Below are 15,343 nucleotides of genomic sequence, written 5' to 3'. Positions count from 1 at the left end.
TTCAGGAACCTCAAACCAACAGCACTCTGTCCTAGATAATTTTTAAATTCATAGAAAGAAAACACACCTTATATATCTGGTCAGCAACTTTTTACTATGCTCATGCGTGGCCATTATTACAATTAAATCTACAAGGTTTGAATCAGGCTTTCATGTTCGAATGCTTTTGGTTTTGTTTTGTTAACCTCAATCAGGCAGTATTACCCAGTTACCTGAACGCCAATCGATAAATGCACTTGCAATCATCTTATTCCTTTGCTCTGACCCATTAATGCAGTACAAAGGCAGTTCTAGACTCTCAGTAGGACCATCAAAAATTTCAAATATATGCATTATGTTAATATTATGACTATGATAAAAAAAAAACAAGGCTAATTTTAAGGATTGCATTGAAGAACAGAGGGTGGAAATGTAGTCATAACAGTGAGCCAATATATATGCACATTTTATTTTAATGACAAATAATTTAATAGAACATCTGTTTGCAATTACTGGTCATTGTTCAGGAAAGCTTTTTCAGAACAACTCATAAAATGAATGAAACTCTTCAGCAACCAACGTCAGAGGTTGACTGCTTATCAGTCAAATCACACAGGGCAGGAATACAATAGATTTAATAAAGGAAAGTGCAAGAACACGTTTCTCATTAATTCTGTGAATTGTATGTATGTTGTGACATACACGTGCAACAATACTGGATAAAAATTATAGCTCAAAGCAATAAAAAGGAGAAAACAGTAAACACAGAAGAGACAGATGTCGTGTAAATGCATGAAGCTCTTCGTACGCAAATACAGGAATACATATATATATATACTGTATACACATATATATATGTATATGTTTAGAAATCATTTAGAAAGCATTCATAAAAAGGAATGTTGCAGATCTGAAGAAATTTATGTAACTTAGAATAAATCTATGCAAGAAGGTAGATCATTACATGTAGTAACAGCTTCAACACGTAAAATGAAAAAAATGCGTCTCCACCACTATTTTCTATTTACTATTAATATGACCAGTCAACATTATACTTTGTGATCTTCATTTTCAAAGTCCTCCTTTTAAGTACACTTGAGTATAAAATACAATTTTAATTGTAATCAACTGGTCCTTCCATATATCTCATAGGAAAAACGAGACAAAAACAATGACATAACATTTTGCAGCTTTAGATTTTGTTTCAGACATTTCATTTCATGCCACATGTACAGTATATGCACTGAGGCACTGTTATTGCAGTCTATTAAAATCTATAGTTGCTACAAACAAACAAACACCAAAATGACATGAATCAAGATTAAAGCTATGATCAATATGTTTAAAGGAAATCAGAACACATTTCCCTTCACTTTACAAAACATCAGTCCAGTAGAAGCTGCAGCCTGCTGCACAGAAAGAAATCTTTCTGTTCAGGTGATGGCGGACCTAAACATTTGCTTTGAAACGTGGATGATCCGAGCATACGTGCGAGCACAAGGTTTTGATGTGACTATCAAGCTCCAAAATGCTAGAGGATCCAAACAGACATATTTGATCTCAAACAGGATTAGAGTGATAATATGATTTAATTTTACAAGAACAACATCCAGTAACATCTAGTTTATTCTGAGCACACCACTTTCATTTCACTTTATTTTGTGTTCAAGTATTCTTCCAACGCCATGATTATTTGTCAGTCACCTTCATGTACTTCAACAATATGAAGTCATATCAGGAAAAAAAAAAGTATATTAAAGTCCAGTACACGTAAATTATTCTTCAATAAAAATGATTTTAAAACATATATAAATGCATGATGGGTTCATGACAACAATGGAAGATTTTTAAGTTTTTTCACCACTATCACATATTTTACAGGGGGACCTGGGACTATAGGGAAAAAAAACAAACAAACAAATATTTGAAATGTTAAGTGCAAAAAGAACAGGAGGCTAAGGCTAAAGATTCAGTCGTTATTTCAGGTCAGTAGCACCGCAAAGCACAATTAATTCAAAGGCAAACATGACATTAAAACAGCCTTAAAATCATTATTGAAATATGGTATTGATTACCAACGTCCATATATTTTAGCCTCCAACAGTCTGAAAATGAGTGAAAAGTGAACCAAGAAAAATAAGCGGGCTATACTAACAGTGGGATATACAACACAAATAAACACACAAACTTCATGTTAGGTATTGCGTTACTTTTTCTAAGCCAACACTGTAGTCTGTAAAATGTTGTTTGGATTCTACCTTTAACAATGTTCTTAAAGAAAATGGAATTGCATATAAACAGAATACGCAAAAATCCTGAATTGTATGTTTTTGTGTAAAACACACGCACACAAAAACCCCCAAAACAAAACAAAACAAAAGTCAGCCTAACGCCTAGTTTTCTTTAAAAAGGGAGTATTGCAGATTCTCTGCAGGCTATGAGATGGTAGAATTTTTAAACACCAATTAGCTGCAATGTCCAAATGATTCTACAATGTGCATTTCATCTACATGAAGTCTCGATGCCATTAAGGATGAGAAAATCACTGCTGGAAAAGAGGAGTGAAATTGGGTGATTAGATTAAGCTGCAAACACTGAAGAAATGTCTATGTGGGCCTAGAACCTAGACTTTAGCTGATGTTAAAGTCAGTCACCTCTTTCCATCTGCGTTCAGGGATCAGAAGATGTCAGGACACATGTCCCAGCTGCCTTGTTCCTTTGCTTCCCAATAGCCGCCCTTGTAGACATGCAAGGTCTCTCCAGATACAGGATCAGTGAACTTCTCAAACCACAGTGCTTGATAGTTATCTTGATGGGTGCCTAAAGGAGAAGAAGCAGTCTTTTACAAACAAGCTTTAAAAGGACCTGAGGTGAGGGTTGAAAGGCTACTGAAAGCAACTTGTGCTTTCATTATGATGCTGTTAGGCTAAAACATATTTGTGTTTCTGATGAAATGATCCTCAGATGCAGCTTAAACAAACTGAAAACAAAAGCTGTGGTAAGTTCTCCTCTGCCAGTGAGGTGGACAGAATCATGGTCGAAATCTTCAACTGATTGCCCAGGATCGATCAATAACACAAGAACTTAAAACTACAACATAGATAGCCTATCAGGATTGGACTATTGGACTAATTCTACAGACTGCCACAGTTTTCTACAAGGTGGGAGATCTGGCCAAAAGGTAAAAAACAAAACTGTTTCATTACAATTAAAATCCAGATTTTTTTCCCTCCAAATTCGATCTTTTATTTATTACAACCAGATGTAATTTTACTTTTTTGACACGTTCTTCATCTGACATACAATTAGCTGTAATTCCCAGAGTACAAAATACTATAAATCACCCAGAGAAGAGATAAACCCATTCTTCTGTCAGCTGAGACATCTTGTCATGGATATGTTTGAGTAGTGTGGATCTGTGGATATCCAAAGTTTGGAAACAAAAACAAACAGTTATGAAATATGGAAATTCTCCTAAAAAATAAGTTGGGGGTGCCTTTCAGATTGATTGTGACATAAAGTTGTCAGATCTCCCACCCCTCACAGGATGAGTTGTGTCATAATCAGAATACTTGCTTAGGTAAGGAAGGAGCAATGATCCATGAGGGGCTGAAAATAGAGGAATTAAAGATGAATATCTGAGCTTTAAAAGATAAAAGGCTGGAAGGATCTGAGGATTACGATATAAAGAGCAGAAAATGACAGGAAAGGGATACTTGCATGCAAAAGGTGTATGAGAGGAGGAATCTTCTGTGTCAGCTTAACAAAACATAAAAACAAGATGAACCTGCGATTCAGAGTATCACAAAACCATGCATATTTTCCGTTTGTGTTTATTTCTGTTAGCTGTGTGTAGCATTTTAAGAAAAAGCAAAAGTTGGGACACATTATTTTTTACCTAATTCGAACATTGCTCCTGTTTGTTACATTTAAGATCTTCTTTACATCTATTGCAATAGCTGTTAGGACTAAACTGTCATATTTATATATATTTTGTAAATTAGCATGAGGTCAACTTTCCAGTTTTTGATCACTTGGCGGGAAGGCAGAGGCCGATATAAATGATAAAGCTGCTGAAACCGTAAAGTTTTAGTGAAATTGGTTACATTGGAGTTCAGTAATCTGATCAACAGTATTATTGAGAAACAAGCTCATGGTAATGTTGGGTTTAATTCTCAGTCAATGCTTTGTTAAAATGCTACACAAAGCAGCTTTTTAGGTGCATATTATGTAAAGCTGTAGAGTAATACTTGCTTTCATCAGAAGCATCACCAGCCTTCCCTGCAATGGCTACCAGAACAGAAAAGCATGAACACATTGTAAAAAGTAATAGAAAAGGTTGCAAGATGAGACTAAAAGACATGACACCGTTGCTGCACAGACACAGACACACACAAACATTTTGTGTGTGTGTGTATAACTGCATATATTTGAAGTTAGGATAGGAAAGGCTGAAAGAAGAGTACTTGCTTTTTAAGGGTGAATCATTGATTGCATCCTCAGTGACAGCTTAGAGATGAAACAGAGACCAGCAGAAAAAATATTCCAGGACGGATAAAGTGGAAAAAAGATGAATGGACGAAACATATGGACAGAAACACAAGACAAATGTATGAATGTGTCTTTTTTTCTTTTTTTACCTTCCTCAGGTGAGCCAGATGCTTTAACAGACTCTCTCTCCCTCTCCCTCTCGCGACGGGTTGTGCGCTGTTTCTCCTCTAGCCTCTGTTTCTCTACGTTGGCCTCATCCCAATGACCGTCCTCCATTAATCGCTGGTCTGGGCGATGTCGACTGTCAGTGGGTGCCACTCCCTCCTCGGGTTCATTGAGGGTCAAGGCCAGTGAGGAAAAGAAGTACATATTCTCTGCTCCCTCTCTGTGAACGCAGTCACCAGAAAAGAGACAAAGTTAAGAACGTTGTAGATACTGTCCTGCATCTGGAGTCTCATTTAAAACAAACTCACGGTAAAGGGTTCTTCATCCAGATTTCTTTGGCTTTGAGGGTCTGATAGACGGTCCTCTGTTTACCTTCAGTGCTGTTTTCACCTTTACTGCTCTGCATTACCCTGGAAAACTCCATCTTCTCACTCCAGGTTCCTGACAGCACGTAATGGGCCTTCCCATCCTTATCTGTTACAACACCTGTAACCTGAGAGACCGACACACCTTTTATTTAAAAGTGTAATCAAAGAACCTCCACCTGACAGTGCAGTTTCACATTCGACTAATACGCAGTAGCCTCCCTATGAGCTACACCTTTGTAAGTACATGTAAGGTGTTAAAATAAACCTGATTACAACATCCCTGCAATAAACTTAACTTCCACAATGTTTATAATGTTTGGTTGTGTGTGTCTATTTAGGTATAAGTTCACTGAGGTCAAAACTAAGGTCTAGTTGCACTTATACTGATCTCTGTGCTAAAACGTTAAAATGAAGTAAGCCTTCTGAAACCTCAACATTGTGGGAATCATTAATATAGATTAAGCTCAGAATAAGATTGCATTAGAAAAAATAAAGTGGACTATAAGCAGGTCATGAAAGAAAGACAAATATTTTTAAAAAGCATGGGAAAAGCCCACCTTTCTTGGTACATCCCTGGAAAAGTAACTGTAGGGAGCAAATTTGAGGTGGCAACGATCTCCTGTTTTGTGGTTCACCAAATCTATCTCCCCTGACTGGACGGGGAAAAAGAGAACAAAACAGAAAATTAATTTCAAAGACAATCCATATCATTTTACAGGATACCTCCACACAATTTTATCCCCCCTGCATCTAATCCAGATTCCCCAGGTATCCTTTAGCATCTGTGTGAAACAAATGAAACCTTCCAATGAAAAAGCTTTTTGATCACATGGCTAAAAAGTTCCGCTGGTTAAGCTGCAGAGAAACTACCTGGTTAGGTAAGAGTAACGATAAGAGTGGAGTGAATAAGTCTAACATTGTTGCAAACTCTAGTTACTGTGACACATGAGTCAAACTTGAATTCCAACACTCTTTGGACATTCTTGCTTTGTAAACTAATTTGTATTGTACACTTGCTGTGATCAATTCACAGTGGGACAAATACCAGGATACATTACCCATTATTAAGTGGTGTGACTCTTCGGATTTACCTGATCAATCCATAATTTTCCAACAATGATGTTATGTATTGTTGTTGTCACTTTTTTCCAAGAGTAGTGATTGTTGCTTTTATCAAATATGCACTGGATAGAACCTGGGGATAGGGATGGATTTATGTTAGAGCATTCAACTAACTACATTTATACTGCTAAAAGTAACAGGACAATTTTACATGTAAATATTTACATGTACATCCATCTACTCTCATACTCCCATGGCTTACTATTTGGTCTTGACTCACTCACCCAAAGGTATGATTGAGAGATATTTTCCCCTGAATTTGCTGGACAGGGTTATTTCTTGTCTGAGAGACCAGCCCTTTTCAGACCAAGCATGATGAGCTGCAGAAGGTGGGTGGTGACTCACCTAAGAGGAGGTGAGGGAAGTGAAGCAAGAGAAATATGTTTAGAATGTAGTAAAACGATGGATTAAGACTATCCAGTAAAAAAAGTATTCCTGCACAAATATATTGCAAGTGTGTTTATTGTGTTGAAATCTGCTAAAGCATCAATGTCATTCTAAAGCATGAATGTAAGTAAATAGATATCTGGTAATAACTTGAACATTATTTCTAATGTGTATTCCACAGACCTGCTCACAGAGGGAGCGGTAGCCGCACTCCTTCAGCCGATCCAGCTCAAAGGTTTCTCCGAGCAGCGGATTGAAAGGTTTCCCTGTGCGGTGAACCGTGGTGGAGTAGGAAGAGACTGTGAAAGCGGCCACGTAACACATCTGCTCTAGGGAGCTCTGGCACTTAGCAGCTTTATCTAGCAGCTCGTAGTATTCCAGGTCTTCAGAGAGACGTTGCAGCATTGAGAGGGGCTCATTAACATTCACCTAAATTAAGTACCACAGATATTAAAAATCTGATAAGCTCACAAGAAGCTGGTTTAGATGTCAACAACAGTAAAGTTTTCTTACAGGCATTGGTATCTTTGAGAGCTCTTTTCCAATGCAGTTCTTCATTATGCTCCACAGATTGAGGCAGTAGTTGGGCTTGTCTGGGATACGAGTCCGTCTTTGTCTGATTGGTTCAATCTCAAGTGTCTGTGGAGACTCTGGATTAGATGCTAAAGACAGTTCATCGAACTGGAGGAAGACAAGAAATGAACCTTAATGGTCACGTGACTGTTACAAACACAGGAGAAAAGTGCATATAAATCCAAACACACAACTTAACACACATTTACCGACTGGTCTTCCATTCCAGTCTCACTGCTGATCCCGCTCAGGTTGCTGCCAGATCTCCTTGAGGGGTGACACAAAAGAAGCATAAAATTTACAACAAAGTACTTAAAGAAAATAAAGATGAATGAAAAGTCAGACAACAAACAAAGTTAAGATGTAACAAATATAAACAAACCTGTGATACTTGGGATCAGCTGGGACAGTAATAAACTCTGCTGGGTCTTCCATTGCATCGTAGAACTCAATGTCATCATCCTCATCACTGGCATCAGTTTTTCCTGAAACAATACCTACAGCGGAAAGAAGGTTTGACATTTCTCATTCGCAGTTGTATATTACATAGCGGGCATGTTGTCAGTGACATCAAGGCTCCAAAAACAGAATTTTATCTGAGGATGCAAACCATACTTTTGTTACTTAAGGCAGGATTGCTATATGAAGGCGGGAGGACTGTTGCTCCTCTGAAAGCTCTTTCCAAGTGGTTGTGCTGTTTGGCCAGCTGCTCCAGAGTCTCTTCTAGGCGTATCCTCTGGTCTCTTTCAACCTGTAAGGCCTTTTGCCAACGCTTACTATGGATCTGGGCCAAGGACAGGAAGTCTCTACACGCCTTTGGGAGCATTTAAAATTAAGTGCAATACATCAGCCACATTAAATAACAATACTGTGCATTACTTAGCAGCTAATGACTTCAGTGACTTACATTGATCATAGCATTAGATGTTATTCTAAACAGTGTGGCCCTCTCTGTAACTTGTCGGATCTTCTCCCCCATGTCCACCCCAGCTCGAATCCCCTCCAGCTCTGACAAAGACCTGTGTGCATGGAATAAGGAATGAATGAATGAACAAATCCACCTTTCCTTTTTTGTTTTTCTAAAGCATGGGAAGAGCTCAGTCTGATAACCCATACCTCTGGAGGGCAGAGCCATGTTTGACAATCAGATCATTGCAGGTGGTGAGATCCTCCACCTTGCTGTTTAGTGTGCGTAATGTGGACTGGACTTCTGAGTTACAGCAACCTCCACTCTGTCCTGAAGCGGGTGGCAATGCAGAAGAATCATCACCCGAATCATCTGGGGGAGAGAACAAGAAGACAGGATGACTAAAAACCAAATTTATGAGAGAGTAATTTACACATAGAGAAACACACTAATTTGTACCTGGCATATATCCTCCTTTCTCAGCTGTTTACAAATATTATTAAAAATATTTCATATCCTGCTTTCTCCAACATAGTTTTTCATACTCACCAGATTCTGCCTGCATGTGGACAGCCTTTGCCTTGGCAAGTTCCAAGGCAGTGATCCATCGCTGGCGCTCTACCTCCGAGTTGGCCTTAAGGTGATAGGTCTGTGCCCCTCCGTTTGAAATTATGAAATTACAGGAGTCCTCCACAGCAATATTGGCTGTGGCCAGATTGATGGTGCCTCTGCATGTGTGACCCATTTCTGCCTGGGTTCTGGAGACAGGTTAAGTCAAATACGTATTTTCTACATCAGTCTTCCATGATGTAAGAAATAATATTATTGTAAGGCAACGGTTTATTCATAAAAAATGTGACTGAAGGCAACTATTTACCTATTTGCCTTCAGTTGTACTATTTTAGTACACCAATTACAGCATTTTAATTACCTGTAAATACAAGCTAACAATGTACTCATCTGCTGCCTAAAACCATCTTGATCTACTCTTCAGTAAATCACCAAACCCACTTCATAATGGTGGGTTTGGTGACACACGTGATCAAAGTTTGCAATATGCAATGACATGAATGTTGTTCTTCGTCATGTAAGCTCTTCACATATTACAAAATCAGTGGTGTGCATAGATCTTACCTATAGTAGGACAGCAGGCCATTGCTCAGAACAAACCAGCGCCTCTGATAACCTTTAATGTAGTTTGTCCATTTGAAAAGCCAACCCTTGTACGTGTCTCCAGGGGTTGGAGTAGGGGGTTTGGACTCTGACATCACAACAGCCTATGATTTACTGGTGGAAGTTTGTGAAAAAGAAAATTTGCATTTATAAAATAGGTGAAAACAAAGTTTCAAACTTTCAAAGCTTCAAAGTTTCAGAACATTGTCCGTGGAACTCTGCTCCGAAAATGGCTGCACTTAATTAATGTCTAAATCAAATATTTTTTAAAATTGACAGACTGCAGTGCTATGAATACAGTATAACGAGATTGGAAGACAGTCTTTTCCTTGACTGCTGGTGATATGCCTCAACTTCTCTCTACTCTCTTCACGCATTGAGTGACATGAGGTCAGACATTTTTTTCAAGGAAAAAAAGAAAAGGGGTATTAACCGGTTACTATTATTTTGAATAACTGATTCTGTTCCGGAAAATTTAAAAATATAAAGTGTTCGGTTTCGTTTTTGTTACTGGCAACATACGAAAAGTTTCTGGTTTTCGTTTCTTGAGCGTTTTCGTTCAAAGCCCTGCTTGAAATACATGAACATAAGATACTTAAAACAGCATGTAATTCATTTAAACCTAAAAAAATACTTATAGTAGCGTTTTGATATTGGGTGGCATTGGTTAAACTGGCTGACGGGCGTTCTGTGTACACTATAAATGTTTTTTTCCACATCTGACCATGATATTATTCTCTACATAACACAGTATATGTCTATTAACAATATGGAGCCATCGATTAGGGACAGCAGTCTTTTTAATGTGTATTTCTATATTTTATATATATATATATATATATATATATATATATATATATATATATATATATATATACCGTGATGACAGGTTACATATTCGATCAAAACATAAGACATAGTGCAGTGGTGACATGTCTTTGAAAGTACAGTACTAATCTGTTTAGCTAACGGGGACACAAGGAAAACTCCTAACACACTTAAACATATGACATTTCAACAGACAGGTAATCTCACAAGATGACTTGAAAGTGTGATGATAATGAGGCTTAGGTTTTGAGATGTGTTTTCAAGAGCAAAGAACCAACATAAAAAGCAAAACCGCTTTAAAAAAAGTGTCCGTCACTAAGCCTGCTGCTAGCTAAACAGAAAACTGTCAAACTGCCACGTCGTGGTAGATGCTAGCTATTTTTTTTAAACAACGTAACTCACACCTTCTGTCTCTGATGTTTTACAAAATATTAAGATGTCATATTTACCGTTTAACTTTGCCGCGAAAGACCTTAGCTGCTAATGGAATGCACTTCGTTCTGGATAAGCCATAGCTAGCCTGTGTTAGCTTTGCTAACTACTTTCATATCAGGACCGACTAGCTGCACTTTCTACAGGTTGTGCAACGAGAATCGTCCGGTCCCTACCACAGCACTTAACATTGGTTCCGGGACAGCCAAACTAATGGCAGTCACTGAAAAAACCTGAACTAATAACGGGTTGCAATGTGACTGATGAGGATCATTTAAATTCTAGGTCTTAATGTATTTTTTATAAACCGAACGAGTGTGTAATCAGCTCAATAATGGGACATCAATGCTGTATTCAAGGCAATGTTGTTGTTTTTTAAATTTTTCTTATAACATGCAACAACACTCTCCCACTGTCATGACCTCTATGTTGCCACTTAATGTATAATAAAACTCAACGTTACCAACAGATAGCACAAAACTGAACGTTTCAAAATAAATGAACATAATGCAAAATTACATTTTTATTACAGCGACATCTTCACCTCTTTTGTTCCCTCTGGTTCTCAAAAACACAGATGTGATGGATTCCCAGCATACACAGTACAATAGGGAATGAAAGAGCCAGTTGAATTCTGGAGTTTGCCTGGTTAAAAAGAGAGGTATCCAGGATGTTTTCTGCACTCAATTTTCCAAACACACCCCAAAATACTGAACCAGTTTTCATGAATATTTAAGAAGTTGCACATCAAGCGTTATAACTATACTATAACTATTTCATTTTGCTTGGCTATAGTGATAGTATGCACTCTAGTTTTACCTGATTTTCTGTAAGTTGACCAAAATATAAAAGCTAACATTTCTGAAAAAAAAAGTCAATTGTCTCACAGCAGTCAGTGTGTTAAGACAAACAGAACAAATCTATAGAATTGTAATATTAGTCTGGGTGCTTCCATAAATTAAAATGTTTGCTATTTGTCATTTTAGATCTGTCAAACATTTAACTGAACTGAAACACTGCATGTTCATTGTTAGTCTGTTACAACAAACATCACAATGTTCAATGTTTATGTTTCAAAATGGACACAACCCAAGGTGCATCATCGAGGATCTAATCCTAACAATTTCATTCTGAATCACTCTTCATTCTGAAAAATTTCACAGACAGAAAAATACCCAGTTCTCTCATTGGTACTCACTTTATTGAACAATTTTTTACTACAGCCATTAAACTTGTATGAAGTAAACATTCTTAACATGAAAATGGAGAAATCGCTTTACTTAAAATACCATGTGTACATGTTTATCTGTGATGGTTGGTGTATACTGCTTATATAACACAATTAATTCTTCCCAAATCATTTGGTGATGGTGTTTGCATTCATACTTTTCCCACTTCCACTAAGCACAATATATGGTGTCTTCTGGGATTTCTGCTTCTCCTGAAGCAAAGCCACTGTACCAAGAGGGGTGTCGCTGCTGCTCATCTTCTTCAGCAGGGCCTCTTCCTCAAGCTTTTTCATCCTTCTTTCAGTCTTCATCTTTCCAGATCCTTTGCCGTGGAATCGATGCGAAAGCTGTCTGAAAGCTTCTTTTGGGGTGAGTTTCCGTCCAGATTCATCCACATACTCAATCTTGACCTCAGGCTTATAGCTATCCTTTTCTTTGAAGTCTTGAGTGAAGCCCCTGTACTCTTCTCGCCGACTATACTTGTCATCAAAGCCCATCTTATCCTCAATGCAGTAGTTGTCATTGGGCAAGGCACCTTTTGGTGCTCTGACACGGGCGACCTTCTGCATTTGAGTGTCCAACAGTCCTTTGTTTTTACACAACAACAAAGCAGCTGCAAGGCCCGAGTTGACGATGGGCTCTTCATCTAAAATGGTAGCAGAGGCTGTGGCAAAATCTTGTGGTTTCTGCTCTTCATCCAGATTAACTGTGCTCCATCCAACGTTTTCATCCAGTTCTGAGTCTGAATCTCCAGCCTCATCTTTCTCTTCTTCTTGTTGAAAGTCCATAATGTCTTCTTGGTCCTCTCTGTTGCCTGACAGTCCATAAGTTGGAATATCCCCCAGAGTTCTGCAAAACTCTGATGTGGCATTGAAAACAATGTTGTTCCTCTTGTCAGGATCATTGTCACTGCCACCTTTGCCAAGCACTTTAATCTGTTCTACCACCTTCTCACCAGAGTCTTTGAGGAGCTGCTTTTGCTTCAGCTTCCTCTGCTTCTCCAGCTGTTTCTGAAGCTCCTGCTCTGCCTCATCTTCTTCAAATACAGTTGGCTCAGGGGGAATAAAGTCTTCCTCGTCGCTGATGTCCATTTCAGCCATTCTGATGTCATCAGACATTTGGGGTATATCATGTGGTAATTTGGTTTCCACTTTAATTTCTTCTTCCCCTTCATCTTCCTGTTTGCGACCTCGACCACGTGTCCTGGAGCCGAAATCCGAGCTGCGAGTGTCATCAATCATAATTTCATTTAAGTTTTTCTGCTTCTCCTTCTTTCTGATCTTCTTCACACGGCATTTTGTCTTTTTGAAGCTCACCATTTCTTCTGGTGTGTAATATTCAGAGGCAATAGAGAGAGTAGGCATTTCCAAAGACTGTGCCTGACTTCGTAGAGCTTCTCGCATGGCCTGAAGTTCTCGCTCTCGCTCCCCATCAGCAAAGCCTCCTATACTCAGACGAAAGCTTTTTTTCTTCTCACCCTCAATCTCCTCATCATACTTTGACAGAATAGAAGGGCGTTTGAATGTAACCATGTCATCCACACTCTCCTCTTCTTCATAGGGTTTGTAATCAGGCTTTTTCTTTTTTAACTCTACATTCTTTTCAGCTTTTTCCTTATCCACCATTCCTACATTTACGAGCACATCTTCCTCTTCCTGAAGCACACCTTTGTCTTGTAGGGTTAGGATGACAGTCTGCCCTTCATTGAAGGATTCCACCTGGTGCTGCACTTTGAGTCCCTTGAGATGCTGAGATGTGTAAGCATGCTTTCTGCTTTGAGCAAACTCCTCCTCTACCAGGCTGCTGACACCAAACTCCTCATCCATCTCCTCTAGAAGTTTGGCTCTTTTCTCTGCCATTTCTTTTTCTTTTGCCAGCTTCCTGCTTTTCTCAACCCAAGCACATGTATCATCCAGCCAGTCATCCTCTGCAAGAGTTTTGACTTTTCCCAGTTTCTGGTTCAGGATTCGTTTTTCTTTCATAGCAGCAAGTTTCTCTCTTATCTCTTTCTGCTGCTGAATGAGAACAGGGTTGATGGTCTCTGCTACAATTGGTTCCTCTTTGGTCCCGAGCTCCTTTTTGTTCTCATTTAATTCCAGTGGCTTCAGACCCAGCTTGGCTCTGAGTTTATTCGTTTCCTCAATGCTGAGAGAAGCATCTCCGCTGGCAGACTGGGGTGCCGTGTCTGTGTTGCTTTCATCGTATCCGACGTCGACTTTTTCCTTTTTCACTCGTGGCTCTCCGCTGCTTCTTTCAGCTTTGCTACGGCTCTCACGTCCACTTCTATCCCTGGATCTGGACCGTTTTCGTTTCTCTTTATCTCGAGTGCTATCCCGATCCGAAGCATCCCGGTCCCTGTGGCGATGTTTCTTGTGTTCGCGACGACGATCTTCATTGTCCTTATCACGGCCTTTTTCCTTGTGCTTTTTGGAGGATCCCATTATTTCGTTGAGTTACAGCAAAAGTATCAAAAATTTCTAGTGATGTGATTAAAAAAAAATCACTTGCCTGTAGACAGACACTTGTAGGAAAATTGTTGCTAGCTTCTTTCGCTATCTTGCCTACCTTAGCTTTGGAGGCTAAATGGCGAACGATCACCAATGCACAACTCACTCAGTGTGGAGACAAAAAAAACGTGCAGTCGAAATATTAGGTAGTCGACGACGATTAATGGTGTGTTAAACACACTTAGCTATGTTTTCTTCATTATAGTTTTACAATCTTGCGTTAGACCCGGTGTACTTGTCCACAACCTTACACTTCGTCAAAAGAACTGCGAACGAATATAATACGATTTCCGGCAAACGAAGTTGCACTTCCTGTGTCAGGGATAAGATTTACATCAGTGATGTTTGAGTGTGTACTGCCACCTGCTGGAGAGGAGGGGTTACGACTTGTCAGGTCAGTATCTTCTGTCAGACCAATGGGAATTTATAGCAATACATGAGGGGATATGATAATACAGTATGCTTTGTCCACGTTCACTTTGAAATGTTCACTTTGATAATCACCTTTGAAATGTTCGTGTGCTGTGTTTTAGAGGCTTAAATTTTTAAATTTAAAAGTATCATAAAATTTTCATATGAATATTGAATGTAAGATGGATAAATTAAATGGGAGATAATCTGTTTAACATCATAGTAAAATGTTTTGAGTCCCCTTAACTAAAAATAGGCTTGATTAAGAAACTATAGATTATAATTTTGTGAGAAAACAGCTGCATTTTTTGTGAACTTGGCATACAATTTTGCACAGGTTGACACTTTTTGCCTTATTGGGAAGCCGTAATTTAATTAAATCAGTTATTGACATTATTAATATGTTTAACAGGAAACTGAAATAGATCATATGTCATTTGGAACAGTGGAAAGAAGAAAAATGCAAATGAAAAAATAAGACTGGGAGTAATAAAAATGTCCCAGAATTCATAGGCTGCTTTTTAACTAGAGGTGTATTCAATTAGCTCCTGGGTACCACATTAGTGGTAAATCATGGATGCTTATTATTGACATGAAAGGCATTATTGACTGGTTATTACTGGGATTATTTGTGAAGCAGTGTTTTTTTTCTTTGAACCCAGGAGTGTAGCGATCCAGCAAGGTTCATTGGCATAGTACTACAGTGACCAACTATTTTCATGCACCCGTTTTTAAGGTCTCAATTTTGTCCAATTTGTATTGTCATACTGT

General features: G+C 38.6%; 2 protein-coding genes across 19 annotated transcripts; both read right to left on the bottom strand.

Annotated features, from left to right (window-relative positions):
* Positions 1-434: 434 nt before the first annotated feature.
* LOC137599673 (oxysterol-binding protein 1-like) lies at positions 435-10,572 on the bottom strand. Of its 18 annotated transcripts, XM_068320689.1 has the most exons (21): positions 10,443-10,572; positions 9,127-9,279; positions 8,542-8,750; positions 8,202-8,364; positions 7,993-8,104; positions 7,701-7,899; positions 7,468-7,582; positions 7,289-7,352; positions 7,026-7,193; positions 6,696-6,941; positions 6,350-6,470; positions 6,095-6,198; positions 5,561-5,656; positions 4,944-5,128; positions 4,620-4,855; positions 4,450-4,488; positions 4,234-4,269; positions 3,700-3,738; positions 3,556-3,588; positions 3,324-3,395; positions 2,661-2,799 (listed from the first exon to the last, which is right to left on the bottom strand). In XM_068320689.1, the coding sequence occupies exons 2-20, from the start codon at positions 9,258-9,260 to the stop codon at positions 3,352-3,354; spliced, it is 2,343 nt and encodes a 780-aa protein (XP_068176790.1). In that variant the 5' UTR covers positions 9,261-9,279; positions 10,443-10,572; the 3' UTR covers positions 2,661-2,799; positions 3,324-3,351. The 18 variants fall into 18 exon arrangements, 16 of the variants coding, with proteins under 16 accessions (XP_068176787.1, XP_068176777.1, XP_068176778.1 ...); XM_068320686.1 differs by lacking the exon at positions 3,324-3,395 and having other exon boundaries at positions 435-2,799; XM_068320684.1 differs by having other exon boundaries at positions 4,234-4,488.
* A 1,027-nt stretch (positions 10,573-11,599) lies between these two features.
* sart1 (spliceosome associated factor 1, recruiter of U4/U6.U5 tri-snRNP) lies at positions 11,600-14,438 on the bottom strand. Its single transcript, XM_068321539.1, has one exon. It carries the CDS (start codon positions 14,093-14,095, stop codon positions 11,783-11,785), a length of 2,313 nt encoding a protein of 770 aa, XP_068177640.1. The 5' UTR covers positions 14,096-14,438; the 3' UTR covers positions 11,600-11,782.
* Positions 14,439-15,343: the final 905 nt, after the last annotated feature.

This window comes from Antennarius striatus, chromosome 8 (assembly GCF_040054535.1).
Source record: "Antennarius striatus isolate MH-2024 chromosome 8, ASM4005453v1, whole genome shotgun sequence".
Lineage (NCBI taxonomy): Eukaryota > Metazoa > Chordata > Actinopteri > Lophiiformes > Antennariidae > Antennarius > Antennarius striatus.
Note: the sequence above shows the minus strand (reverse complement) of the source record. Positions and strands in the feature narration are given on the sequence as shown.

What these genes read in the sequence shown, in the direction of transcription:
- sart1 (XM_068321539.1), bottom strand. Translation starts at nt 14,095, where the DNA reads ATGGGATCCTCCAAAAAGCACAAGGAAAAAGGCCGTGATAAGGACAAT.
- LOC137599673 (XM_068320675.1), bottom strand. Translation starts at nt 9,260, where the DNA reads ATGTCAGAGTCCAAACCCCCTACTCCAACCCCTGGAGACACGTACAAG. An exon ending in CCACATGCAGGCAGAATCTG is followed by an intron (nt 8,365 to 8,541) that starts GTGAGTATGAAA and finishes TCTCTCCCCCAG; the next exon opens with ATGATTCGGGTGATGATTCT. An exon ending in TGGAAGACCAGTCGGTAAAT is followed by an intron (nt 7,194 to 7,288) that starts GTGTGTTAAGTT and finishes GTCTTCCTCCAG; the next exon opens with TTCGATGAACTGTCTTTAGC.